This window comes from Peromyscus eremicus, chromosome 8a (genome assembly GCF_949786415.1).
Source record: "Peromyscus eremicus chromosome 8a, PerEre_H2_v1, whole genome shotgun sequence".
Lineage (NCBI taxonomy): Eukaryota > Metazoa > Chordata > Mammalia > Rodentia > Cricetidae > Peromyscus > Peromyscus eremicus.
The window spans coordinates 95581370-95609057 of NC_081423.1; the positions used below are offsets into that span (position 1 = coordinate 95581370).

The 27688-nt window shown below is 48.2% G+C and overlaps 3 protein-coding genes across 8 annotated transcripts in view; 1 reads left to right on the forward strand and 2 right to left on the reverse strand.

Moving 5' to 3' along the window:
- Positions 1-618, reverse strand: part of Slc39a11 (solute carrier family 39 member 11) — a 440696-nt gene extending 440078 nt beyond the window's left edge. Inside the window, exon 1 of one of the 2 annotated variants that reach the window (XM_059272057.1) lies at positions 489-618. The gene's annotated coding sequence lies outside the window, so the exon portion shown is untranslated. The remainder of the gene's footprint in view (positions 1-488) is intronic. The other variant, XM_059272059.1, reaches the window with a different exon arrangement.
- Cog1 (component of oligomeric golgi complex 1) lies at positions 1-13028 on the forward strand. The gene is made up of 14 exons (XM_059272046.1): positions 1-422; positions 2303-2544; positions 2691-2872; positions 3010-3180; positions 5474-5630; positions 6650-6860; positions 7560-8345; positions 8725-8871; positions 9095-9256; positions 10048-10175; positions 10977-11085; positions 11603-11712; positions 11786-11864; positions 12837-13028. Exons 1-14 carry the CDS (start codon positions 108-110, stop codon positions 12972-12974), a joined length of 2937 nt encoding a protein of 978 aa, XP_059128029.1. The 5' UTR covers positions 1-107; the 3' UTR covers positions 12975-13028.
- Positions 11961-27688, reverse strand: part of Vcf1 (VCP nuclear cofactor family member 1) — a 22514-nt gene continuing 6786 nt past the window's right edge. For 4 of the 5 annotated variants that reach the window (XM_059272060.1, XM_059272062.1, XM_059272064.1 and 1 more), the window contains exons 2-4: positions 26149-26248; positions 16114-16176; positions 11961-14147 (exon numbers count right to left, since the gene is read on the reverse strand). In XM_059272060.1, the coding sequence (XP_059128043.1) occupies positions 13911-14147; positions 16114-16176; positions 26149-26248 (400 nt within the window). In that variant the 3' untranslated portion in view covers positions 11961-13910. The remainder of the gene's footprint in view (positions 14148-16113; positions 16177-26148; positions 26249-27688) is intronic. The other variant, XM_059272061.1, reaches the window with a different exon arrangement.

Here is a 27688-nt window from a genome sequence, read left to right on the forward strand (position 1 = left end):
CCCAGCTCCCGCCCCGGCGGAAGTACTTCCGCCCCCATCAAAGATGGCGGAGGGGGCGGGGCGGAGCTGGCAGGCGGAAGCGGCCGGCGGACCACTGGCTTAGCACTATGGCGGCCGCGACCGCCTCCCCGGCTCTGAAGCGGCTGGATCTGCGCGATCCCAACGCGCTCTTCGAGACTCATGGAGCGGAGGAAATCCGCGGGCTGGAGCGCCAGGTTCGAGCGGAGATCGAGCACAAGAAGGAGGAGCTGCGGCAGATGGTGGGCGAGCGATACCGCGACCTGATCGAGGCGGCCGACACCATCGGCCAGATGCGCCGCTGCGCCGAGGGGCTGGTGGACGCCGTGCGGGCCACCGATCAGTACTGCGCCCGCCTCCGCCAGGCCGGCTCCGCGGCGCCCCGGGTCCCGCGGGCCCCGCAGGTCAGTCCGGGACCCGAACCCGCCACGTCCCGCCGCCCTCGCCGTCCGGCGGACCCCACCCCTCACCTTCCGCCGGAGGAGCCCGCCCCTCGCGCTGGTCTGTGCTCCCGGGAGGCGTCTGCCGGCCTTGCTCAGGACGCTGGTCCGCTCCCGAAAAGTCTGCCGGGCCTTTTGCTCCAGGAGCCTTCCCGGACTTCCGGACGATTCCCTCGCCTCCCTCGGTTCCCAGCGCTCTCCTTCCCTTTTAACTGAAAACGCCAGGGGTCCCTCGACAGTCAAGGAGCAGATTTCTCCCTCTTGCTCACATCTTCCCATCAAGTCATTCATTCCTCATGCCACCCTGTACCCGAGCCTGGAAAATTGGGGGAGGGCAGCCTCAGCCGTCAGGCCCTCCCCCCTTTAATAGGTGAACAATTTCATTTTAGGCAGCGAAGCTGGTCTAGAAAATTCAGGTCATCCCGTCTTCCATTCCCTGAAACTTTAAAGACCCCATGTGGAAGGATGGGGTGCGAAGCACATCCTAACCTTGGCATTGGCCTAGGCATGAACAGAGGGCATGTAGGGTAAATATTTTTAACCCGGGAGAAGTTACTGAAACAGTAGAAACAACAGAAGCACAATCTGACTCTCATTTGGAGCTGGCTTTCTCATGCTGCTTGGTTTTCAGGAAAATCCAAGCCAAAAAACTGGGGTAGCATGATAAAAACGCGCATAGAAGGTTGGAAATACATTGGTCCTTATCACTCCCGAAGCTCTGCATTAAGTACAGTCCCCTTCAAATGACCAGACAGCTGGCTAACTTCAACTATATAAGCCTACTTTAAAAAATATACTGATTTTCATAGTTACGACTGATGCATTTCTGGGGCAGCCCCACAAATGCCTTCTCCATTCAAGCCACAAACAGAAGCCTCCCAATGTCTTTTCTGAAGCTTACATGCTAATCAAGGAAGTAAATCCATGAGGAGTTGAATTTTTTTTAATGTAAGGAATTTAGAATAGCAGTAGAAAATATTTTATCATAAAAGTGATTAATCACCAAAATAACTGTGTCCGTTTGATATAATAGTTCTGAAGGAAGTGCTTTAGGTGTGGGTCCTCCTCAGTAAGGACAGCTGAGACTTGGAACGTTGATGTGTCTGACCAGCTATGCTCCTATAACAAAATATTTGACACGGGTAATTCATAAAGAATAGAAATTCATTTTTCCACAGTATTGGGTCCTAGAAAGTCCAAGATGGAACCGTTAGCATTTGATGTCTGTGAGGATCTGCTTGCCTCACGTGGCAGATGGGGAGGAACACAAAAGAGCCAAAGTCAGTCCATCCCCCCACTACACACACACACACACACACACACACACACACAGGGCACTGATGAAGACGGAATCGTGAGGTGAGAGGGCAGACTGAGACCTGAAGCCTGGGCCCGATGAAAATTTGGTGCAGGGGTGGCAAAGAACAATGAGCACAAATCTCTGGTGCCCTCAAAGAGGGAGGAGAGAAGTAGGAAGACAGGACGTCAGAGAAAGGAGGTGCCTGCCACCAACAACCAGATGGTGAGATGTTGGCCTGCCTCAGACCTCAGTGCCCCACCGGCTGAGTGGTACTAAGTCTAGCTTCAGTGTTTTATTTTTGTTTTTGTTTTTTTTTGGAGACACGGTTTCTCTGCTTAACCCTGGCTGTCCTAGAACTCGCTGTATTGACTAGGCTGGCTCTGAAATCACATAGATCCATCTGCCTCTGCCTCCTGAGTGCTGAGATTAAAGGTGTGCACCTCCACACCTGGCAAAGCTTCAAATCTTCAGATATCCCCCAACTTCTCCTCAAGCCTGTGTAAACGGAGCTATGCTTTTGTTTGCTCTCCTTTCTGCCCTTCAGCCACAGCCAGCATCTGAGAAGTTCTACAGCATGGCTGCCCAGATAAAGCTGCTGTTGGAGATCCCTGAGAAGATCTGGAGCTCCATGGAGACATCGCAGCATCTCCAGGCCACACAGCTCTACCTGCTCTGCTGCCACCTACACAGCCTGCTCCAGCTGGACTCCTCCAGCTCCAGATACAGCCCCATCCTCTCCAGATTTCCCATACTCATCCGGCAGGTGGCAGCGGCCAGCCACTTCCGGTAAGTGAGCGCCCACTGGCTCTCTAATGATGTCTGGACCTCACTTAACCCCTACTGGGTCACGGAGTCTGTTTTCTTTCCTGATGCACGGAGGTACTCTACCCCACACGTTAGCCATTCTTGTTGATCTTTGTGAGTCTTTCTAGGTCAACTATTCTGCACGAAAGCAAGATGCTACTCAAATGCCAGAACGTGTCGGACCAGGCTGTGGCCGAGGCCCTGTGCTCTATAATGCTCTTGGAGGAGAGTTCTCCCCGCCAGGCCCTCACAGACTTCCTGATGGCCAGAAAGGCAACTATTCAGAAGCTTCTGAACCAGCCTCACCACGGTGGGTGTGCTTTTCTCTAAAGTGTAATTCTTTCACAGGGGATGGAGCAGCGTGTGTCAAGAGAGCCTGAGGCATCAGGGTTCTGTGTTGAGCCTTGCTAAAGGGTATCGTTTAAAGAGGGTGGCTTCTTCTTACAGGTGCTGGCATCAAGGCCCAGATTTGCTCCTTGGTGGAGCTGCTGGCTACTACTCTGAACCAAGCCCATGCCCTCTTCTACACTCTACCAGAAGGCATGCTGCCAGACCCATCCCTGCCCTGTGGCTTGCTCTTCTCTACCCTGGAGACAATCACAAGCCAGCATCCCACGGGTGAGCTGAGAACCTTTTCTCTCATTCATTCAGCTGATCTGCCATGTCCCAGCCACTATGACATACTCTGGGGATAAATCAGTGAACTGAGAAGATTCCATCTCCTCCGTGGATGTCATAGTTGGGTTGTAAAAGCAGATGCTGAATCTTCAGAGGTGCAGGTTGCTGTTTGATGTCAGTCATAGTCATTGCTGTAAATGTAAGGTACCAGTTGCCTAGCAACACCAGAAGGATCTTCCCAAGGCCAAAGAGGACTTCACTGGGGCAGTGGTGGTGCATGCCTATTACTCCCAGCATTTGGGAGGTGGAGGCAAGTGGATCTTTCTTGAGTTCAAGGCCAGCCTGGTCTACAGAGTGAGTTCCAGGGCAGCCAGGGCTACATAGAGAAACCCTGTCTCGAAAAACCAAGCCACCCAACCAACCAAACAAACAAACAAATAACAACAACAACAAAAACCCTGAAAGCTGAAGGTTAAGAGGAGTTACTGAGTGAGGAAGGGAAGAGAGTCCCAGATAAAAGAAAGAGAAGGCTTAAGGTCCTGAGATGAGGATGTTAGTGTGTCTGAGGAGCTGAAAAAGGCCAGCAGAAGAAGTTTCTAGAGTGATGGGAGGATCTAGTGAGAAGAAGCCCAAGGCATGTCCAGGGGCCAGGTAATGTACAGCGGCATGGGCCAGATGTTGGAAGTTGGACTTTACCCAGAGATCAGGGTAGTCTTCCATGACCTTGCAGGCTTGGGGTGCTCCCTCCGCCACATGTCCCCATGCATCCCATACTTCTTTGGGATAGCATTTTCCTAGCTATAATGAAATGTTTTCATGTGACAGTGGAGTCCTTCAGAGCAGAGTGATACTGAGCTAACAGGAGGCTGTCACCAAGGTCCAGGGTCCGACATAGGATGGGGACTTGGGTTAGAAGGGAGCCATGAGATGGGGTAAGTGGACAGTCATCTCTGTTGAGAGGACTGGGGATGAAGGATTGGCTGGGAAGCATGTGGGAGGGGAAGTATCCACGTTAACTAGAAGAGGAACTGGTTTGGGGCTGGTGATGGACTTACAGTTGCAGAAGAGACACTGGAGAACACTGAGACCCTGAAATGGGACCAAGAGTGAGCAAGTGTCCCCAGAGACACACACCTGCAGTACACACATGGCAGCTTCTGCAGCCACAAAGATGGCTGTATTAGTGAGCAGAGAGGATGACGAGAGATCCCTGGCATCGTAGGACTGCAGGGTGAGGTGGGACGGTAAACTCTGGAGGCAGCCAAAGGTGACAGGAAGTGAGTACAGGGTAGTTACTAACACACACACACACACACACACACACACACACACACACCCGAGAGCACGCGCGCACATGTGCACACAGGTACACGGCACCCTCCCTCCCGCTCCAAACTGGCATGTCATCATTTATCCCTCTCATGAAAGTTGCGTACTGACTGACCTGCCCTGGCATAGTAAAACAGACACTCAAGGTTCCCTTGCAAGAGCCTTGTGTTTCAAACTCTGAGTGGCTTTTTGTTGTTTTTTGTTTTTCAAGACAGGATTTCTCTGCAGCCCTGGCTGTCCTGGGACTCAACTCTGTAGACCAGGCTGCTGAGTGGCCTCCTACAGAGTACAGTGACAGGCACTCCCCAAGGAGCACAGTGCAGGCCTGAGGGATGACCAGGAGACTCAGCGAGCAGGACAGGTTGCCAATGGTTGTTCCCTTAGATCTTCAAGAGACCTAGGATGCCGAGGAAAGGGAATTGACCAGCCTGCACTCTTTTGATAACTTAAGCTCTGTTGTTAGAATGTCAAGGACTGGTGGGTACAGCAGCATGCACCTGAAGTCCTAGCTACTCAGAAGTCTGAAGCAGGAGGACCACTGGGGCTCAGGGCTGGAGACCAGCCTGAGTGACGTGGCGAGATCCCACCTCAAACACACACACTCACACACACACACACACACACACACACACCACACACACACACACACACACACACACACACACACACACACACACAGACTGCACAGCATTCTTCCCTTCCCTGTTTGCCCTCTTTTCTCTCCCCCTGGCCTATATTCTTCTCAACCAGCAGAATAGCAGAGCGTGGGGAAGCTGTCGTACACAATGTTTTCCCAAACAATGAGGACCTGACATTCCCTGTACTTTCCTTATCTAACCTTTTATCCAGATTAACCCTCAACGGGGGCGGGTTAGGATTTTGGAAGTTCCCTCGTGGTTTTTTTTAATTCTTAATATGCTGTTCAGAGCACAGCCTGGATTCTTCTCACTTGGCTTTTCTCCAGGAAAGGGCTTCGCTGTCCTACACGGGGAGATGAGGCAGTGCAGCCGGTTCAGACACCTGCCAGCCTCCGTTATGGAGTTCCAGCCAGAGCTACGAACTCTCGCACATCCTATCAGCCAGGAGTACCTGCAAGACACACTGCAGAAGTGGATCGACATGTAAGCAGTCAGAAAGCATCCCTGAGGTTTGACCTGCACGCGGCCTTTGATGTGGCTACACTTGTGAGGCATGAGCTGAGACTCAGTCATCTGGGTGACGTACCACACGTCAGCCACCCACTCAGGGTGCACTGCTCCCTTCGTACCCACTTAGTACCGATGGTGGGAGAATCAGAAAGTTATTTTTCCATGGGCTGGAGAGATGGCTCATCGGTTAAGAGCACTTGCTGTTCTTCCAGAGGACTTGGATTCAGTTCCCAGAACCCACATCAAGCAGCTAACATCCACCTCTATAATTCCAGCTCCAGGGGGATCTGCTGCCTCTGACCTCTGAGGGCACCTACATTCATGTTTACCCACCTGCACACACACACACACACACACACACACACAAGTACACATAATTACAAATAAAATCTCCAAGCCGGGCAGTGATGGCGCACGCCTTTAATCCCAGCACTCAGGAGGCAAAGGCAAGCAGATCTCTTGAGTTTAAGGCCAGCCTGGTCTACATAGTGAGTTCCAGGACAGCCAGGGCTACACAGAGAAACCCTGGCTCAAAAAAAAAAAAAAAAAAAAAAAAAAAAGAATCTTTAAAATAATTTATTTTTCCAAAACAGTAAGTAGAGGTTTTTCTCCTTATGTTTTAGTTCTGAATACTCTGAGTTGTTTAATGTGTTGGTTCTGAAGCCATGCCATGGGGCTCTAGATAAAAGTGGGCCTAAGAGGGCTAGAGAATCCCAGCTTCAATCCAGTTAGAAATGTGCTGATGTACTCAAGTCAGAGATTTCAAAGGAAGTTTTAAGAATTTGTCTCAATGATGTGAAAACCACAAATCAAGGCCAGATATGCTAGTGCACACCTTTAATCCCAGCGCTCAAGAAGCAGACACATCTCTGTCCGGCGTGGCCTACATAGCAAGTTCCAGGCCAGACAGGAATGCATAGTGAAACCTCTTTAGAAAACAAACATACAAAATCCGGGAATCCAGTAGAGCCAAGGAAGTGGTCTTCTTACAGGTGCAATGAAGACATCAAAAATGGGGTCACCAACCTGCTCCTGTACGTGAAGAGCATGAAAGGGCTCGCGGGGATCAGAGATGCCATATGGGACTTACTTAGCAATGAGTCCGCCAGCCACAGCTGGGAGGTGGTGTGTCAGCGGCTTCTGGAGAAGCCGCTCTTGTTCTGGGAGGACCTGATGCAGCAGCTCTTCCTGGATCGCTTACAGGTGCGGTGAGCATCACGTGGACTACCTGACACCCAAGCCCAGTGTGACCCTTGACCACGTTAAAAATGCTAAAAATGCCCTCATTTAGCGTCTGCTTCCCCTATTTCTTACCACATCTAAATTTTCTAAAAGCTAAGAGAGACAGCAGGTTGTTGTCGGGTCCCCCTCAGTGATGCTGTCCTTGTTCTCTGCCACTGTGTTGACGGTATCAGTCTTTTTTTCTCATCACTGTGACCTGACAGAAGTAACTTGAGGAATGATGTGTTTTAGCTCAGTTTTGAGAGTTCAGCGCATGGACACTTGGCTGGTTCGGGCCCCTGGTGAGAACATGTAGCTGAGCCTCACTGTAGTGAGGCAGAACACGTGACCAGAGCATTTAGGAGAGCCTTCTTTTTACCTCGAGGCAAACAGGAAGCAGATGGGGTGGGAGGAACAAAAGTCCCGATCCTGAGAACACATACCCAGTGCCCCAGCTTTCATGAAGCCCACTCTTAAAGTTGCCACAGCCTTCTAGCATGCCACCAAGGGAGACCAAGCTGTTAATGCCTGAGCCTGGGTGGGCATTTCACAGTCAGGCTCCAGCACTCACTGTGAGTGTGGTATAGAGTGTTCTGAATGCTGGCGTAAACTGCCATTTTAACTCATTTGCAAGTTTCCGTAGAGTAATGATGACTAAAACTCTGCCCTCCTTCTCTTTAGACACTGACCAGAGAGGGTTTTGAATCCATCTCCAGCAGCTCCAAAGAGCTTCTGGTCTCAGCTTTGCAGGAACTGGAGACCAACAACTCCACATCGAATAAGCATGTCCACTTTGAGCAGAACATGTCTCTCTTCCTCTGGTCCGAGAGTCCCAGCGACCTGCCTCCTGATGCTGCCTGGGTCAGCGTGGCAAACCGGGCTCAATTTGCCAATAGTGGCCTCTCCATGAAAGCGCAAGCTGTCAGCCCTTGTGTACAGAACTTCTGTTCAGCCCTGGATTCTAAGCTGAAGGTTAAACTGGATGACCTCCTGGCCTACCTTCCCTCCAGTGACACACCACTGCCCAAGGACCCCTCCCCCATGCACCAGGCTAAGAACTCTGCCTTTGATAGATACGCAGATGCTGGGACTGTGCAGGACATGCTGAGAACTCAGTCTGTGGCCTGCATCAAGTACGTTGTGGGCTGCATCCAGGCAGAGCTGCAGACCATTGAAGAAGTCACACGAGACCAGAAGGATGTCCTTCACGGCACCAAGCTGCACACAGTCCTCTTCATGGCCAGACTCTGCCAGTCCCTGGGAGAACTGTGCCCTCACCTGAAGCAATGTATTGTGGGAAAGTGTGGGGGCTCTGAAAAACCTGCAAGAGAGGCCAGGGCTCTGAAAAAGGGGAAGGGAAAAGCTCAGGAGGTGCTCCCTGTGCAGGCCCAGTGGCAGGAAGTGAAGGAAGTCCTGCTCCAACAGAGCATCATGGCCTACCGGGTCTGGAGCTCAGCGCTTGTGGAAGTGAGTGACGGAGTGACAGGACTTCATGGGGTCTTAGTCCAGTCTGGCCATCCTCAGTCCCAGAGACAAGTAACGCTTAGTCATAGCTACCGTACCCTGGGCCAGGCAGCTCAGGTGTAAACGCCTGTTCCTCAGCCTAGACTTCGCAGCATGTTTCCGTCTTAACCAACCTGGACAGGAAACCCTGCTTCCTGCTTGTGTCAATACGGCAGCCCCTGTGGTCTCTAACCAGGTGACACCTGCCATTACCGAAGGGGCTAGCAAATGCACTCTCCTGCTGAGTGTTAACTTGCCAGGAGAGTGGGGCTGGCCGCCTACCACCTACACACACTGCGAGGGCCCTGAGGATCTAATGTGGCCGTTCTCTTTTTATCGCCAGTTTCTGATTTGTGGATTCACGCAGTCATTGCTCTTAAGTGACGCTGGCTCAATCCTGGCCACTGCCACCAACTGGGATGAACTTGAAATTCAAGAGGAAACGGAGTCCGGCAACAGTGTCACATCTAAGATACGCCTCCCCACGCAAGTGAGTTCGTCCCACTGTCACAGGTACTTGGGCTGCAGAAGGGGAACAAACTGTTCTGGGGAAGCAGGGTGGCTCTAGAAAGCCATTTCCATACGTACCTTCTGAGGAACAGCTGGGCGCTTTGGGTAGCTGCTCAAGTGGAGAGGTCAAGGTGGGTATCCCGTGTGAGGGCTACGTGTGGCTTGCTGAGTGCACTTAGCAATGTGTTGTTCTCATCTTTCAGCCGTCCTGGTATGTCCAGTCCTTCCTGTTTAGCTTATGCCAGGAAGTTAATCGGGTTGGAGGCCATGCCTTGCCAAAGGTGACCCTGCAGGAGATGCTGAAGACCTGCATGGCCCAAGTCATAGCTGCCTATGAGCAACTCACAGAGGAACAACAGGTAAAGGTAGGTATCCAAATGTTTTCCCAAACAAACAGACCTTGTTCTCGGATTTGGGCGGTTCATATGAAGAGCACAGAATGGTGTCATTGCCCAAGCCAGGCCCCGGTCCCATAAATGTGCTCTGTTGTGTTAGGAGAGGCATTCAGCTCTGCAAGTTGACCCGATCTCAGGTTCAAAATGGTCACCCTGAAGGTCAGGACTGGTGGACAGGGTGAAAGCTTTCACAGTAAAAACAGCTAAGCTTTGGCACCATGCAGGCTCTGGGCAGGTCTAACCCCTTCATCTACTCAGGATCAAATGTAAGCAGCAGATGAGCCGCTCAGCTGGATGCAGCCCTTCCATGCTGGCTGCCAGGGGAGATGGAGGACGGAGGAAGCTATGGCACCGAGGTTCGCTTTAGGATGGGAGGAGGCCCAGCCTCTCAGCCTCCACTGCACCTGTGCCCTTGACCCTTGACTTGCCCTGTGGTTTCATTGGGAACATTTAAAGGCTTGACGTGAGTGAATTCAGTGGTCTTCACTCCTGGGCCTCAGAGCTCACATACATCTCCAGGCAAGAAAAGAATCCTTGCCCCTTTGTAATGGCCACCTACAGCCCAGAGCCTGTTTTTAAGGGCTGGGTCTCTGAGGTTTTTAAGACCAGAGTTCTGTATTTAACACTTTGAGACTAACCTGGCCCTGTGGGTGTCAACAGCACCTTCTGAAACTGTACCAAGCTGTAATACAAGTATAACCTGCAGCTTCTCTTGGAACATGTGAGGAATCACCCCCTCACCAGCCAGCCTTCACTTGCAGAAAGAAGGGACATTTGCAATGACCCAGAACCGGGCCCTCCAGCTCCTCTATGACCTGCGCTACCTCAACATCGTTCTGACCAGCAAGGGAGAGGAGGTGAAGAGTGGCCGGAGCAAGCCAGACTCCAGGTGACTATTCCTACTGGGCACCCCCAAGCAGCCTCTTCCTAATGCAGTTAATGGACGGTACACTTATAAGGGTTCCTCTAGGGATTTCCCCATTTTACAGTGGTAGGAGAGCGCAGCGTTCATTAGACACCATACTTCAAGTCCAGGAATTAGATCTTTGTCTGGGCCAGCAATAAATCACATCTTGCACTGTGCATAGTATCTCTATAAGCTGCCAGGCTGTGGTGGTGCACACCTTTAATCCCAGCACTTGGAAGGCAGTGGCAGGCAGATCTCTGAGTTCAAGGCCAGCCTGGTCTACGGAGCAAGTTTCAGGACAGCCAGGACTACACACAGAGAAACCTTGTCTTGGGGAGGCAGGGGTCTATGAGATGAGCACATCTCACACTGTTGTGTCCTGTACTATTAAGCTGTGGTCCAACACCATCTTACAGTAGTCTGTATGCTGATGTATGACAACAGTTTAAGCTGAGGACCATCTAAAGCCCCCTTCCCGAGGCCTCCAAAGAAAGCCAGCCATATCCTGTACATCGACTGGTTTCTCTTAAACAGTGAGTCACTGTGTAACTGGTGGTTAAATAATACTTGCTGAATAAATTCCACAGCCAAGTGAGGCAGGCAGAACCTGTTTGGTAAGTGGAAGGCACTGGACTTAGGCATCATGGCAGGCTGATTGTCAAAAGGACACTAAGCAACTTGGCTAGATAGTGCTCACCTCTAGGGTTTCTATGGTAGTAAAATACTGTCAGATCGTTTTCTATCGTGAAGTGTGTGGAGAATAATGTTTCTAACTCTTCTCAGAATGGAGAAAGTGACTGACAGACTGGAGGCCCTCATTGACCCCTTTGACCTGGATGTTTTCACACCACATCTCAACGGCAACCTTAATCGCCTGGTACAGCGGACTTCTGTAAGTTGGGTCACAACCATGCTCAGTGTGACTAGAGATACTTAATTCAAATCACACACCAAGCCTACTCCAGTCCTTCATGCACAGGGATGAGACACAGCCACTTCCTGGAAGAGGATTAGGTAAAATGCCATGGGCTTCAATAGCCATGTTGGAGGTAAGGGTCAGTTAAGTTTATCTGCATGAGCCTCACAAAAAGAAATACATGGGTGCCAGGCCCACTGTGGAAGATGTGTGCCACTGACCTGCCACCGAGCTCAGTCCCCAGGACCCTTATGTTACAAGAAAACTGACTCCAGAAAGTTGTCTTCTGACCTCCACATGCGCTTGCAAACACACACACAAACACAACCCCCCCCCCCCCCCAAATGTTTTAGAAAAGAAGTACATGGCTTTGGGATTCTCACCCATGGCAGTTTAAGGAGTAATTCTTAAAAATCCCAAACGATGGGTAGACAGTAAAATGACTGTTTCTTGGGGTGACAGACACTGGGCCCCCTCCATTTCTTATCTGCAGGTTCTATTCGGATTGGTTACTGGTACAGAGAATCAGTTTGCCTCCCGGAGCAGCACATTCAACTCCCAGGAACCCCATAACATCCTGCCACTGGCCTCCAGTCAGATCAGGTGAGTAGCTCATGAGGCTTTGCCAGGCCGAGGCCCCTGCTCACCTCGCTGACATCGCCTTTCTTGTCTTGAGGTTTGGACTGCTTCCACTGAGCATGACGAGCACAAGGAAGGCAAAGGCCACCAGTAGAGGCGTCGAAACAGAAGCCCAGGTCAGTGCGAAGAGGCTCTCCTGGTTCTTCCAACCCCTCCCCAACTCAGCACCCAAACCCCCACCAGCTCTTTTAGAAATAACCAATTAGGCACTGTATGGCAATGCACTAAGGCTGCTTTTAATGGCGGCGCAACAGAGTACAAGGTTTCACTAGCTTGAGCGCATAGAAAGATGCCCATCAGCTTGAGCAAATAGCCTCAAAACAGAAAGGGACCCAGACCCAGACCGTGAAGGACACACAGCACAGGATCGATGGTTTCTTGCATTTTGTAGGGTGAAAAGAGCTGACTGTTCCTGGCAGTCCTGCACTGTGATCAGAGTGTGGGGAGAAGACCCTTTTGTCTTGCAGATGGTCTAATTTGTGCCTTGAGTTGGGTGGGAAATAGGAAGAAACGTGCTTTCTCAAGCATTGTTTTATTAATACATGTTTTGTTTTGGTAGGACGCCATCCATTAAGCCTGCCGGAGCCCTCCTGGGTATTTCTGGATTGTGTTGTGTACATGTGTGCTTGACGGCTTCTCTTATAGCACTGTTTGCCTGACTGTTAGAATTCCAGTAGAGTATCCTTTCCCACGTTCCCTGCCAGCAAACTCAGTAAGACCTAAGTCCTCGGCAAACAGCTGGTTTTAAAATCTGGAAAATGGTTCTAAAAGAAAAAACTGGGTCAACTTCAGGCTTCATGACACTAGTTCCCATGTCACACAGCTGGCCTTCCCATGCTGTGGCCCTCAGAGGACCAGGCCATGGAAGGTACGCATGTTCACTCTTCCTGGCATGGGCCTCCTTCAGACTGTACTTGTATCACAGAGCGTAACCTCCAGCAAGTCCCTCAGACCTTTCTTACTACAGCCATCCCTGCTCCTCAGTGCTACTGCCTGTGTTGTGTGGCCTCTGAGTGGGGTGCACGGAGGGGGAGCAGGCAGGAGGCTGCGGGTGAACACTTAAGGCACTTCCTCTCATCTCATGGCAGGTTGGCCCCCCGGCACTCTCCAGAGTAGGTGACCCAACGCACCCTGGCTCCTTGTTCAGACAGCTGGCCAGCGAGGAAGACGACTCACCTGCACCTTCCTTATTCAAGCTTGCCTGGCTCTCTAATATGACAAAGTAGCGTGGAAACAATGCCCAGGCTCTCTAATTAAATACTTCTGCATTATTTTTACTAGATGTGCCTCTGCCTGTGTTTCTACACACCCTAAACTGTCTGGTCCTGATGATGGAGTGTGGCCCCCGGCAGGGCAGGGGTGCTGACAAGCAGGAGTTATATCCTCCTTCTCTTCAGCTATGGGCAGCTCGTGCTTCATGAGCACTGACCACTGCCTTGGTTATGGGCACTGCAAGGGTTAGCAGTTAAGCTGTTAATACACAAGTTTGTCAGTTACTAGGTATTTCTTGACTTAGAGACTGCGTGTTCTCTGTAGCATCTGAGGTGCAGACTAAAGAAGACAGATACGGAATTGATATTCTCCCTGGAAATACAAATGTGTAACAGACCACAGCTAGGGAAGGCGCTTGGCCTCATGGTCTTCAAGAGTGGACGGCGGTCTGTCCAGGGAGCACTTTCCATGGACGTCTACATACTAAGAGGTAGTATGGCAGTTAACTTCAGTGCAAGACTGAGTCAAGCTTCCTATTTGGGGAGAAAACTTAAATTTTTTTTCCCATGGAAACTAGATATTTTTTACTAGTTTATTGAGTTAAAAAAATTGAAGATCCCACATTTTAAAGAGGCTCTTACAGTACAATGTCTAATTGACAGATGTGGTTTTCAGTCAGAGGAGACTTCCTCAGACACTGCCATGACATGGACTTGATGTCCTCTCTCTAAAGAATTCTATAAAAAATTGCTCCCAAGCCCCTCTGAAATCACAATAGTGCAGGAAAACCCCAAGTAAACAGCTGCCTGCTGACCCAATACTCAAATATAGACTGAAAGCCAACAGGCATTTTTTTCTCTGTGTGCAACTTTTAAAAACAAATCATTAAGTTGAAATATCCAATCTGCACAGTGCTGTCCCTTCACAGAAGGCAAGAAACTGCCGGAACATCATGTTGGAGGCCGGCCTCGGTGCTGTAGGCTGTGAAAATGGGCCTCCTTCAGGGTCTGATTGATAAGGAAGTAAGGGCCTTGGCACAGTGCAGACTGCTCGGGCACCGGCTGGGGGGTGCTGGGGCAGGATCCGGGGATGATCTGGCTCAAGCTGCTCTCTGGCCCACTGGCCCTGTCCGGGCTGTTGATGCTGCTGCTGCTGCTGCTGCTCCCACCACTGTCGCTGCTCGAAGACTGGAAGAAAAGGAAAAAGCCAGGGTCATATCAGCCAGTCTTCCCGCAAAAAGGCTTTACTTGGGCTTAAAATGAGACGCCCTATTAAGAGTCTTCTTTGGCCAGGTGGCGGTGGCACATGCCTTTAATCCCAGCACTCGGGAGGCAGAGACAGCTGGATCTCTGTAAGTTCGAGGCCAGCCTGGTCTACAGAGTGAGATCCAGGACAGGCACCAAAACTACACAGAGAAACCCTGTTTCGGAAAAAAAACCAACCAAACAAACAAAAAACAGTCTTCTTTGTAATGGCTAAAGAAAATCCCACTGTGAGCTGGGTGGTGATGGCACATACCTTTAATCAGGAGGCAGAGGCAGGTGGATCTCTGTGAGTTTGAGGCCATCCTTGTCTCCAGAGAGTTCCAGGACAGCCAGGGCTACACAGAGAAACTCTGTCTCTAAAAACAGCACCACCACCAAATAATAATAATAGTAATAATAATCCATTGTGTATGTGTCCCGTGCTTTTACATTCACTCATCTCTTGATGAACACCTAAGATGACTCCATTTCCTTGCTACTCTGAAGAGAGCCACAATAAACACAAACGTGCAAGTGCTTCTGTGGTGGGATGCCCAGGAGTGGTATCTCTGGGTCATATGGCAAGAAAAATGAAACGGATCTAAAAATGATGATATTAAGCTATCCCAGACTTTATGTGGACAGTGGGTATAGCTCATGCAACCAGAAAGGGATCATGAGAAGGGAAGAGGTTTTAAGTAGAGTGGACGGTGTAACAGAACACATGAGACATGAAAGCAGGGTAACACAGTATAAGCAGGAGGGGAGAGGAGGAACAACCCCCAAAAGTCTATCCTGAAATGCCACAAAGAAACTGTTACTTCATGCACTCCCAACACTGGGCTTCACACACACAACCAGCCTGTCACGTAGGAAGTACTGGGTCTAATTCCAGCATGGACCTTGACTGCACACCCTTACCTATATCAGATTTCTTCACTTCTCTGCTTTAACCACTCATCCTAACACTCCCAGCAACTAAAAGTGGCTAGTTCTCAGCTTCAAAGTATCAGCTACTGGCTCAGGGGACAGAAAAGGCATGCCCTATCTACAAACTCTTGACACAGGTAACTGACAACTTGCACGAGAAATAATGTCCTATAACCACTTAGGACACACAGTACACTTAAAAATTAGCCTGTCTTGCTGGGCAGTGGTGGCGCACACCTTTAATCCCAGCACTCAGGAGGCAGAGGCAGGCCGATCTCTGTGAGTTCGAGGCCAGCCTGGGACACAGAGTGAGTTCCAAGAAAGGTGCAAGGCTACACAGAGAAACCCTGCCTCAATGAATGAATGAATGATGAATGAATGAATGAATGAATGAACAAATAAATAATAGCTTTATAAAAGCTTCCAGAGCTATACTTTCCAAGTGACTATTAAGTCCTAGCTCTCGGTACTAATATGCACACAGATAAGTCACCTGAAACAGCCAGAATGCACTGCTCAGAAGCATCTACTGGTAGACCTGACACCCACACTTGTCCACAAGGATCTGAGCTGTCTAGCACAGGCACATACCCAGTGCTCACAGGTACTGTCTGTGCAATTAAAGTAGAAACAAGAAAAGGAGTATAAGGAAATCAGGCAGCAGGATTGGCTGGAGTTCATTTTCTTTCCTCCCTCCCCCCCCCTTGGTTTTTCAAGACAGTTTCTTTGTGGAGCCTTGGCTGTCCTGGAACTCACCTGCAGACTGTCCTGGCCTTGAACTCAGAGGTCCGCCTGAAAGGTGTGCACCACCACCGCCCAGCTAGAGTTAATTTTTTTAAATCTTAAAGCCAATGCCAAAACAAAAAAATCACTCTACAAAGGCCTCTCCTAAGCTACCTTAACAGCCTAGACTGACTACCTACACTTTGAGAAGGTCATGAATATTTAAGTAGGTCACTACCCTAGATCAGAAACATACCGAGCAAAAAGTTCTGTCTCCTCTTAGTCTGCTTTCTTTACTGTTTTTCATTACAGGCACTTTCTGAAAATTAAGGCAAGAACTAGAATAAGTCTTTAGTAAGTCAAAATTGCATGTCAAGTTGTATGTATTTCAAACTGTAACAGTCAAAATGACATTATTCAGAAAAGATGAGAGCTCATTAACAGTATCCGTCCAACTAGCTGGTCTTGGTGGGGTTTCTGGAGCTGCACCTTGCATGTGCATCGCCCCTGCCTCAGCCTCCCACTGCTGAGATTGTAAGTATATGCCACCATATCCAATCCAGTTCATTTTTTTGCTTCCTAGTTTATTTTTAATTCTTGCAACCCAACTCATGGTGTCATGGGTAAACTGTCTCACAAGCATATATCCAGTTGAACTGGTTAAATTGTAATACATCCATTACATGTATATGTACCACAAAATTATCCTCACCATTAACAGAGATGCCAGAAACTTAAGAAGTCACTTTTTCTTTAGACTAAACCCTACATATAATGTATCATCTGTGTTTTTTTTTTTGTTGTTGTTGTTGTTGTTTTCTTCTTAGGCTGGCTTAGATGGCTTAGCAAATAAAGGTATTTACTTGCTGCCAAGACTGACAACCTGAATTTGATCTCTGGGTCCCATGTGCTGGAAGAGAACCAATTCCCCTAAAAGTTGTTTTTACCTCCATACACACAAGCTGTAGCTCGAATGTGCACACACATACACAACAAATAAATGTAATAAAAATCATATAAAAATATTTTTCTGGCCGGGCGTGGTGGCGGCATGCCTTTAATCCCAGCACTCAGGAGGTAGAGGCAAGCGGATCTCTGAGTTTGAGGCCAACCTGGTCTACAGATCAAGTTCCAGGGCAGCCAGGGCTACACAGAGAAACCCTGTTTTTTGTTTTTTGTTTTTTTCTTTTTCTTTCCCTATACCCAAGAGTTTTAAGGCAGCACAAATTGGAGTCAATGCTTTTTGTTTTGTTTTGTTTTTTCGAGACAGGGTTTCTCTATGTAGCTCTGGTGCCTTTCCTGGAACTCACCTTGTAGCCGACGCTGGTCTCAAACTCAGAGATCCTCCTGCCTCCAGAGTGCTGGCATTAAAGGAGTGTGCCACAACTGCCCGGCTCAATGATTGTTTTAAAAGAACACAAGGTTGGGTGGGTAGGGAAGTGGGGTAGACTTGTGAGGAGTGGGGGAAGAGGGTGATATGATCAAATCACTATAAAATTCTGAAAAATTAACAAGTATTTTTGTTTTTTAAAAACCTTTTCTTTGCCATATACATACTATGATACATCAAAAACCAGTCTGGAAGACACTTGTGGCAAGGTGTTTAGAATTTGGATCTTCTACTGTATTTAACTGCTTTCTTTTCCTTTTCTAAAGCCCCCAGGAGCGAGTGTGAGGGGGTGTGTGGGTGTGAGTGTGTGCGTGTGTGTGTGTGTGCACCACATTCATATAAAAGCCAGGAGGCCAGAAGAGGGCATCTGGTCCCCTGGAACTGGAGTTACATGTAGTTGTCAGCTGCTGTGAATGCTGGGAACTGACCAGGTCTGCAAGGGCAGTAAGCACCACTAAGACCTCTCTCCAGACTCCATTGTTTTTATTTTCTAAAAGTTTTAACCAAAAATATATTTAGAGAGAAAAATAACCATGAGTAAAGAACGTTACTACAAAACAGAGTAAGGTCTTTAGTTACTTCCAACTTCAAGACTAAGACTCTGAAAAAGCTGCTGACTGACTGTCAATTAGACTCTAGGAAGGCTGTTTCACCTTCCACACATAACTACCGAGGACTCACAGGCTTGTGGCTCTCTTTCCCCGAGGCCTTCCTTCACCCTCCAGAAGGAAATCGGAAATGGACAACTGGTGCAAAGCCCCGCCCAGCAGCTCCCTGGGGGCAGGCAGGCCTGGGCAGTCTCTGAGCAGTCACAGTGGCCTTGTGCTGTCGGCCCCACTGCCCTCCCAGCCACAGGCGACTGATGAAGCTGCTCTCGCTTGGTGGTGCTAACTTTCAGTATCAGATGGCTGGAAGGAGATGCTCCTATGCGATGAAACACAGTTCAACTGCCACCCTGTCCAGAACCAACCTGCATCTGAAAAGGCACCAATTCTTTTACCCAAACTGGTTCCCGGCTGTTCGCTAATAACCTCCTCATGGAAGCACTGACCACTCCGAAGAGTCCTGCTTTGAAAACCTGTGGAAACAGGGCCCTGAATACAGACAGCCATTATATCCTCCTAACTGCTGGCAACGCGGTGCAGCCAGAAGGGCGCTGTCCTGAACAAAAATTCTGCAGTCACTTGTGGGCTTCTGCTGTACTCAGGCCCACCTGTTACGCAAACAGGATGATAGGAGCACGTCACCAGGCTGCTCAGGCACTTGGTAAATATTTACTGAGCTCAACTGGGGAAAATGGTGGTAACGCATCCACAGAGTCCACAGCTACTGCTGGGAGAGAAGTGCAGTGGTGCATGCTGGGTAAGCATGAGAGAAGCTCCTAACAGTGGCTCCACTGCCTGTTCCACTGTTGGAACAGGCAGGAAATGACAAACCAAGAGAATCAGCATAAACTCAAAGCCCATACAGAAAAAGAATGTCTTGAGAGTGACAAGCTCAGTGTAGTACAAGTGGACTGTGTCAGGAGCTGGTGAAACAGAAAACACAGAGAGGTCATGGCTAGATTACAAGAGCCACTGAGGCACAGCAGAGGTTCCGAACACTCAGGTCATGCTCAGATCTATCCCAGGGAGTTAGGATCCCAGGGCTCTGGTGTATGATGAGATCTGGAGAAACAGAAAAAAGGCCCACTGATATTTCCTCATAGGCCAAGCAGGAGGCAGGGACAGGGACTGGGAAGTTTTGAAGGTGTGTTGTCATATCCAAGAGGGGGACAGGAGGGCTCTGGAGGGAGATGGAGATGCCCAGCTGACTGAGGACACAGGGCATACACTTAAGAGCAGCAGATACCAGGAACCACTTGCTGAATATTGACACTCCCACAGAGTTTAGCAAGGGAAGGTGCCTGAGAAAGCACCACAGGGCTACGGGGGTGGGGGGTGGGGGGGCTGCAGGTGGGTGAGGTAGGAAGGAAGAGGGGCACAGTGGCAGACCAGAGAGGTGCAGGCTCAGAGGTACAAAGATAAGGAGAAAAACCAGCAGACGCCTCTGGGACCCTGGCAAGCTGGTGACAGAGGGGAAGACGGCAAAGATCGAGAACTGCAATGCAGAGAATGAATATACTACAGAAGGTCATCTTTATTTCCTCAAATTCCTCACCAGAGATGCTGCCCCCCTGGGTAGGCTTGCTTTTAATTCTATCTTTACCAGGCTGTGACATTAGTTTAAATAAACGATAACCCCTTTACACCATGGCAGAAACTAAACACCTCTAAGTACGGTTTTCTAGTCATAAGCTTTAGAAAGCAGCCCAAGCAAGCCTATTAATTGTGGAGTCTCTCTGCTTCATAAACTCAGAAGGAAGCCAGGTGTGGCAGTCCATGTCCGTAATGCCTGCACTTTGAAGACGGAGGGAAGACCAGGAGTTTAAGGCCAGCCTGGGCCATGTGGGCTATGAGACTCTCAAAAAGCCAACAAAACGAGTACAGGACAGAGAGAGATCAAGCTAGAACAAGGATGGAAGCCTCTTCCCTGATGGCCAGCTCTCACACTGCTGGAGGATGCTATGCAGGCTGCTGAGGGAGAACTCAGTTGTTACACTACTGAGCGGCCAGGCAAGAAGTACACACTGCTGCCAACAGCACTGAGTCAGTAAGAAGGTAACCAACCTCCTGGGCTGTATTGGAGACCTACTCCAAGGGGTACCACAAACCTGTCCAAAGGCTGGAGGCTGGGGAGGTCCTAGGCCTCAGCAGGGAAGCTAATGGACTCATGTACCCATCCAACTGCCATCTCAATCATGCTGTTTCCACCTACAGATAAATGCTACGTAAGTCTGGTGAAACAATCGGCCACACATGGGACTTACACATCACTTCTTCTCTAACATCAAAGGTTGAGAAGGAGAGAATGGAGGAGCCAGAGGAAGGACTGGAGTGAGGTAGAATACCTGTGCAGTCTGGATCTCACAGGATCAGTGTTTACTGGCCAAGACCTGTGCAAGCTCAGACCTGTCTATCTGGTGAGATGGCTCACGGGTAAAGATACTTTATTACCATGCCTAACAACCTGAGTTCAGTAGCCAGGACCCACATAGTGTAAAGAGAAAACCAACTTCTACAAGTTGTTCACTATTCTGTGTAAGCATTACACTAAATAAATAAATGTCATTTTTAAAAGTTAAAGATTGGGCCTGTCAACATTCTGTCACAGAGAGAAAGGACCTATGAGCCCCTACCCCAGGACAATGGTAGCTGTGGGGGAGGGAGCTCACAAAGCTTCACCCCTCCCTGAGTATCTATAGTTAATGGCTGCAGGGCAAGGTCCCAACACGTTCTATGGAGCATCCATTGCAAGGAGTCTATGATCCTATAATAACTTCACCCACAATCCTGCAAGCAACCCTAATGAAACTCAGTGGGTCATCAAAAATAGTAAACCAAAAAAATAATCGAAGACAGGAAAGTATCTGGGTGGGAAGGGAACAGAAAGGGAAAGGAGGAGTCAATATGATAAAGTGCCTTGCATGTATGCATGAGATTGCCATAAGGAAGCCTATTATTATGTATAATTAACATATGCTAACTAAAATAATCAGAACCAGAATGTGTGTGTGTTTATCACTGAGAACCACATGCTTCCTCCCTTTATTACAAAGGGAGGAAGGGAGGGCATTTTAGAGTTTTTTTGTTTGGCTGGTATTCTGTTTTGTTTTGGAGACAGGGTCTCACTGTATAGCTCGGGCTGTCCTGAAACTCACTATGTAAACCAGTCTGGAGATCTGCTTGCCTGGTCCCTGAGTGCTGGGACCAGGTGTGTCACACTTTGGCCGATGCTATGCCCATCTAGAAAAAAAATTTTCATCTTTCAGGCCCTAGTTTCTCTTCACCTCCATCTCCACATTCACCAATGCTTTCAATTTACATGAATCTACAAAGAAAACCTTCTCATGGGCAATGTGATGGCACACTCCTGTAATCCCACAGAGAGAAAGAGAGGCGAGGCAGAAGGATGAGAAGTCTAAGACCAGCCTTGGCTATCCCAAGACTCTATCTCAAAAAAAAAAAGGTAATTTCAAAAGTTCATTTGTCGCAGAGTTATAAACAACCCTAAATCCTCACACAAGAGTTAGCCAAAACAATGCTGTATTTTAGCAAATACCTACTACTCCCAAAAAGATTCAAGATGGAAAAAATTAAGAGCTTTATTTAGTTGGGCCTTCAATCCCAGTACTTGAGGTGGAGACACGATCACAAAAAGTAAGTTCAAGGCTAGGCTGAGCTACAGTGAGTTCCAGGCCTGAGTGGGCTCTCCTGTCTTAGAAAAACCAACCATGACCAGGGAGATGGTTCCTCCATGGTGGAGAGAACCAATTCCCACAGTTGTCCTCTGACCTAGACACATACACATTAAACATGTAATATACTAAGTAAATGTAATAGTAATTAGTAAATGTAATACTAAATTAGACAATAAATCTAACTTTAAAGCAAAATTAAAAATGATCACTTTGATATTAAACATTTCTAAAATATGCCCCACTGGGAGCTGGAGGAAAGCCTCAGCAGCGAAGAACACTGGCTGCTCTTGCAGAGGACCTGGGTTCAGTTCCCAGCACCCACACTGTGGCTCACAACCTTCTGTAACTCTAGTTCCAGGGAAACCTACTCCCTCTTCTGACCTCCACAGGCTCATAGTGCAGATATACATGCAAGCAAAACACTCCCACACATGAAATGAAAATTAAAAACATCTTTTTAAAAGATTATGCTAGCCAGGCAGTGGTGACGCACGCCTTTAACCCCAGCACTCGAGAGGCAGAAGCAGGAGGATCTCTGTGAGTTCAAGGCCAGCCTGGTCTACAGAGGACAGCCAGGGCTACACAAACCTTGTCTCAGGAAAACAACAAAAAAACAAAAAAACAAAATAAAACAAAAACCAAACACAATCAAAACAAAACAAAAAAGATTATGTTAAACCGGGCTGGGGATATAGCTTAGCAGTATAGCACTTGGCCTGGCATGTGCAAGGCTCTAGGTCCTACATGTAAGTAAATGAATGAATGAATGAATGAATGAGCAAGCGAATAAATAAATAAATAAATAAATAAATAAATAAATAAATAAATAAATAAATAAATGCTATACACATCCCCACTGTGGCCTAACCACTAGTTCTTCTGAGTTACAGCAGTGACTTTGAAACCCTGTGGACCCCCTCCCAGCTTCTGTTATTTTGGGCACACCTCCCTACTCTTACTAAAAACATTCCTGGGGCTTCAGTATTTGCATCAGAATTCCTCTCTTCCTGCAAACGCAAGGAGGCGCGTGCTGCTTTAGGAAAGCCACTTGCTGCAGCTCCACATCTTTCCAGCCTATTTCCCATGATCTCTCGGTTCTGGGAAACACTGGTGAGGGTACTCTGCACTCTAAAAGAAGGTGCCACTTTCATTTATTCATGTAGAACCTCTGTTTACAGGGCACACACCCGAGTACCAGAAGGCAGGTTTGCATGTGAACATCTAGTGTAATTTACAGACACTAAAGCTACGTGGAAGAGCATCACTTCTACATGTGCACAATACAACTCAAACCAGCAAGACTGGCCCCTCTGAGTCTAACTGACTTGTTAAGTTACCAGAAAAAGAACTCTAAAGTTATTTTAGTATTTCAAGAAATCCCCAGAAATGGTTTTGTTTTTTTATGTGCATTGGTGTTTTGCCTGCATGTATGGCTGTGTGAGGGTGTGAGCCCCTTGAGCTCGAGTTAGACAGTTGTGAGCTGCCATGTGGGTGCTGGGAATTGAACCTGGGTCCTCTGGAGAGCAGCCAGTGCTCTTAACCACTGAACTATCTCTCCAGCCACAGGAAATGGGTTCTTACCTCACTCTAAAGGAGCCATATCTTGTCGACCCAGCCTTAGAATTAAGAGGTTACTATTTTTATTAAGCCAGTAGTTTAATACATAAATGACAATATTAGTAATTTATTCTTCTCTTTTATATACGATTATTAGAAAGGAACCAAATGTCTCCAAAGCTGTTTTTTCTGTTTTTTTTTTTTCTTTCTTTTTTTTTGGTTTTTTGAGACAGGTTTTCTTCATGTAGTTTTGCTGTCCTGGATCTCGCTCTGTAGACCAGGCTGGCCTCGAACTCACAAAGATCCACCTAGCTCTGCCTCCTGAGTGCTGGGATTAAAGGCATGTGCCACAGCCGCCCAGTTCCAAAGCTGTGTTTATGCTCCAAACAGAAGCTTCTCCAGTGGGGAAGGCAGTCACTTGGGCTTCACTTCCCACTTTAGAAGACCCTCTGCCTCTCCAGGTCACTCCCCACCCCAGCCCAGAGCAGCTCAGACCAGCACAGAAGCCTGTGGCCAGCAAACAACCCTGAAAGTAATGGTTAAGACGCCAAGCTGGCGAGCTGCCATGTTACAGCGGCCTTAAGGTGTAATGAGGACCAGCTAGTCCACACTTCAGACTGCTACTTCCAACTGGTTCAACAGTGGAACTTCTCTGGACAAATAAGAAAAAGATATGTGACCCAACAGTTCAGTCACAGGCCACCATTTTCTTCTGGGACACCAATGCACGGATGGTAGAAACTGAGTCAAGGGTATTTTCTACAAACTACAAGTAAGCAATATATCCTGGCATGGTGGTTCACACTTTTAACCTCAGCACTCGGGAGGTAAAGGCAGGTAGAATCTCTTCAAGTTCAAGGCCAGCTTGGTCTACATAGCAAGTTCCAGGATAACAACAGCTACAGGGAGAGACCCTATCCAGCCCCACCCAAAACACACAAACACACACAAAACAAAACAAAAAACCCTAATACTAAAATGCATGTGCTTAAACTAAGAAAACGGAGGGGCCTGAGACATGGCCCAGCAGTTAAAAGTGCTTACTGCTCTTTTAGAGGGCCCAGGGTTTGGTTCCCAGCATCGACATTAGGTTGCTCACAAGCACTCCTATCTAATTCTAGGGGAGCTGGTGTGCTCCAACCTCTGCAGGCACTTCCAATCATGTGGTGTACATAAACTCACACAGGCACACACATATACGTTAAGTAAAAAATAAAGAAGACAGCTGGGCGGTGGTGGCGTACGCCTTTAATCCCAGCACTCGGGAGACAGAGGCAGGCGGATTCTGTGAGTTCGAGGACAGCCTGGTATACAGAGTGAGTTCCAGGACAGCCAGGGCTATTACACAGAGAAACCCTGTCTTAAAAAACCAAAACCAAAACAAAGAAAAAATTATTAAAAAGAAAATAGAAAAGAAAAAGGACAAAACCAGGTCCAGTGAGACAGCTCAGCAGGCGAAGGCACTTGCCCCAAGTCTGATAACTGATTTGATTCTTAAGCCCCACAGTGGAGGGAGAGAACCGACGGATGCCTCTGTGCACGTCGACCCCTGCCTTCCACAGTGCCCACCTGCAGAACACCACACACACACACACACACACACACACACACACACACACACAGGTAAGTAAAGATAATCTTTTAATCTTTAAAAAGGAAACCAATTTTTAGGTCAAAAAAGGTGACTTTTTTTAATCCTGTTCTAAAGCATCAAAACCACAGACAGAATGGCGTCAAGTCCATGGCTGTTACTGCTTAAGATGCTCACGGCATACTCTGATCTCTGGTTTCCTTCATCTCCAGGATTCCACAATCATCCCATTCAACAAGAGCTCAACAACTTTTTAGCTAAACACTTTGTTGTTTTGTTTTTGAGACAAGGTTTCTCTGTGGTTGTCCGGGAACTCACTCTGTAGACCAGGCTGGCCTTGAACTCCCAGAATTCACCTGCCTCTGTCTCTGAAGTGCTGGGATTAAAGGTCTGTGCCACCACCACCCAAGCAGGTTAAACACTTTTTCAAAAAAGAACAAATTAGACTAAGATTTTTAAAGAAATGCTATCAGAACTCAAGTCTACTCATGTCAGGAACACACTGTAGATTAGCTGGTCCTGAAACATGAAGGTCAGTGTCCCCTCATTGGTGACTTTGGACTGGTGGTTCAGTCTAGATACAAGAAAATCCTATTAGTGGGAACAAAATTCAGCAGGATCTGTGTGTGTAAAGACCCTACTGTCTGTCACTATAGCATGACAACTGTCAGGGGCCACAATGTATAGGCATGATTTATCCTCAGCACTTCAACCTTGAGTTCTGTTCCCAGCCTTATGAATTCCTAACTGCACCAAAAATGTTCCCACAGCAGAGCACTCTTTCTGGAAAACAAAAGTTGCAAAGAACTCTGAGAGTGTGATCCCCACCTCTACTTCACTCTCTACACCTCCCAACTTTGTGGATGAACACTTTCTAGAACACATTGAAGAATGAGAACCCTTTAAAAAGGGATCTGTGCCAGGACTTTAATCCCAGGACAAAAAGGGATCTGTGTACACACACTGTACACACTCTGCTGCTTACAACTGCTATTGAATCAAGTAACAAATATGTCTCCCCTGAGGACAATTACAGTTCATGAACCACCAGGAAATGGGTTGTGGAAATGTAAAATTAGAGGATTCAAAGGGGCTTCCGAGGTCCATGAAACTACTCTAGATGGGTGGGGGTGCGTGAAAATGAACATGTACACACTGCTTACCTGGCAGGCAGCCACCACTCCTCAAAGAGGATTTGCTTCAAGGAGCAATACAGGCCCGGGGTGACCCTAGCACTAAGGAGGGAAGACAGCCACAAACTTGAGGCCAACCAGGTTTGACTTCCAGGCTAGCCACGACTACTCATCAAAACTCTGCCTCAAAATGAGACAAGTAAGCATCATGGATGGAAACGACCAATCAAGGCGGGGGAGGTACTCTTTGAACAAATGAACTCCTATCAATTATGCAATGGAGAGCAGGCCGTGCAGCGAGCCTGTGGTCACCTGCCTACCTCTGTGTCCCAGGAGTCCTGGAAGATGGGGTTCCTACTGCTCCTTTTGGTCTGGGGTGGGAGGTGGCTGTCGTCATCACTGCCATTTCTTCTCCTTTTCCTGAGATGTAAACACAAGAGGAAAAATAACCAGTTACGGAGCTCGGAGACACAATGAAAAACCACAACAACCTACAAAATTTACCCTCTAGCCTAAAAAACTAACCCACCACGACATCCCAGTGGGAGGAATTCTAGCATTCCAGCCCTGGGCACTAAGCAGAGACAGCTAGTAAGGCCAAGTCTTACAAGGAAAGGAACGGAGTGACAAGAGACTCAGTTTCCCCTCGCCACATCCCCTGAAATTTATAATTCCAAATCTCCCACTCTACCTCGTGCCCCACAGAACACTGAAGTGGGGACGCTGACTGCCTGTTTGCCCTGAAATACACACAAGATGGAATCACACAGGTGAGAGGTTCTAACGCCCTGCTCGTGGGGGTGGAGGAGGTGTCCATTCCTTTGCTTAGGCCACACCACCGGCGCTGTGACGTCACTGCAGTGGGCTATCGCTCAGTGACAGATGTGCTGGTTAAGACTGCCAGGTTAAAGCAGGGAAACAAATCACATCTTTCTCTATCAAGTGTTCTCAGTCTGAGAGAGTGTATGTTTATTTAGACTATCTACAAGAATTAGGGGCTATCAGAAGGATTTTAATCCCAAACTAGAAAATAGGAATAAATGAAAGGAGGAACAGCTCTAAGACCAACTGCCTGGAATACCGTGACCAAAATGGCAGCCACAAATAATGTGGCCATTTAAATGTAAAGAAACCAAAATTTAAAATCCATATATCCTGCGGGGATGATGGCTTGCACTTCTGATCCCAGAACTCTGTTCTGTACAGTGAGTTCCAGGCTAACAAGGAAAGACTGTCTCAATAAAGCAAAATTATTAACTTAAAAAAATAAAAAAATCCAGTTATTGCCAGGCACAGTGGCTATGCCTATAATGCCAGCATGCAGGGAACTAAGGCAGGAGAATCATTGCACATGAGGCCAGCCTGGGCTACACTGAGTTTCAGACCAGCCTAGCCACAGTGTGAAGCCTTATCTGATTACACTGAAGAGCATAGTCCCTTCACTACAGAAGCTCTACTGGAGTCACCATATGCAGCTTTGGCTAAACAGAGTGTCAGGACTACCTAACTACCAACATACAGAGAACAGCCAATGCACAAACAAGCTATGCCCAACTCCGTGACCAACTCTGACCAGACAACACCTCCTTCAGGTTACCTCACGCAGCTACCCCTCAGCCATGCAGTCTACTACCTTCCCAGCCATATTGTTCAATTAAGACCAAGTACTCACTGGACCACTCAGGGCGCCAAGCCTCACTCCTCCCAAGATCTGCCTAATATACCAGCCCCCAGCTGCTCCTATACCAGCCAGCTTCCTCACAGGCTGAGTCACGGCAACCCAATGTGCTCCTAGCACATTCACCAGAAAGAGGCTGGCTGCAGTCCTGCAGCTACTGCTGCTGAGCCACTCGCATCTCT

Coding starts and splice junctions, on each gene's coding strand:
- Cog1 (XM_059272046.1), top strand. CDS start 108: ATGGCGGCCGCGACCGCCTCCCCGGCTCTGAAGCGGCTGGATCTGCGC. Junction 10,176..10,976: donor CGGAGCAAGCCAGACTCCAG/GTGACTATTCCT, acceptor AACTCTTCTCAG/AATGGAGAAAGTGACTGACA. Junction 11,865..12,836: donor GCGTCGAAACAGAAGCCCAG/GTCAGTGCGAAG, acceptor ATCTCATGGCAG/GTTGGCCCCCCGGCACTCTC.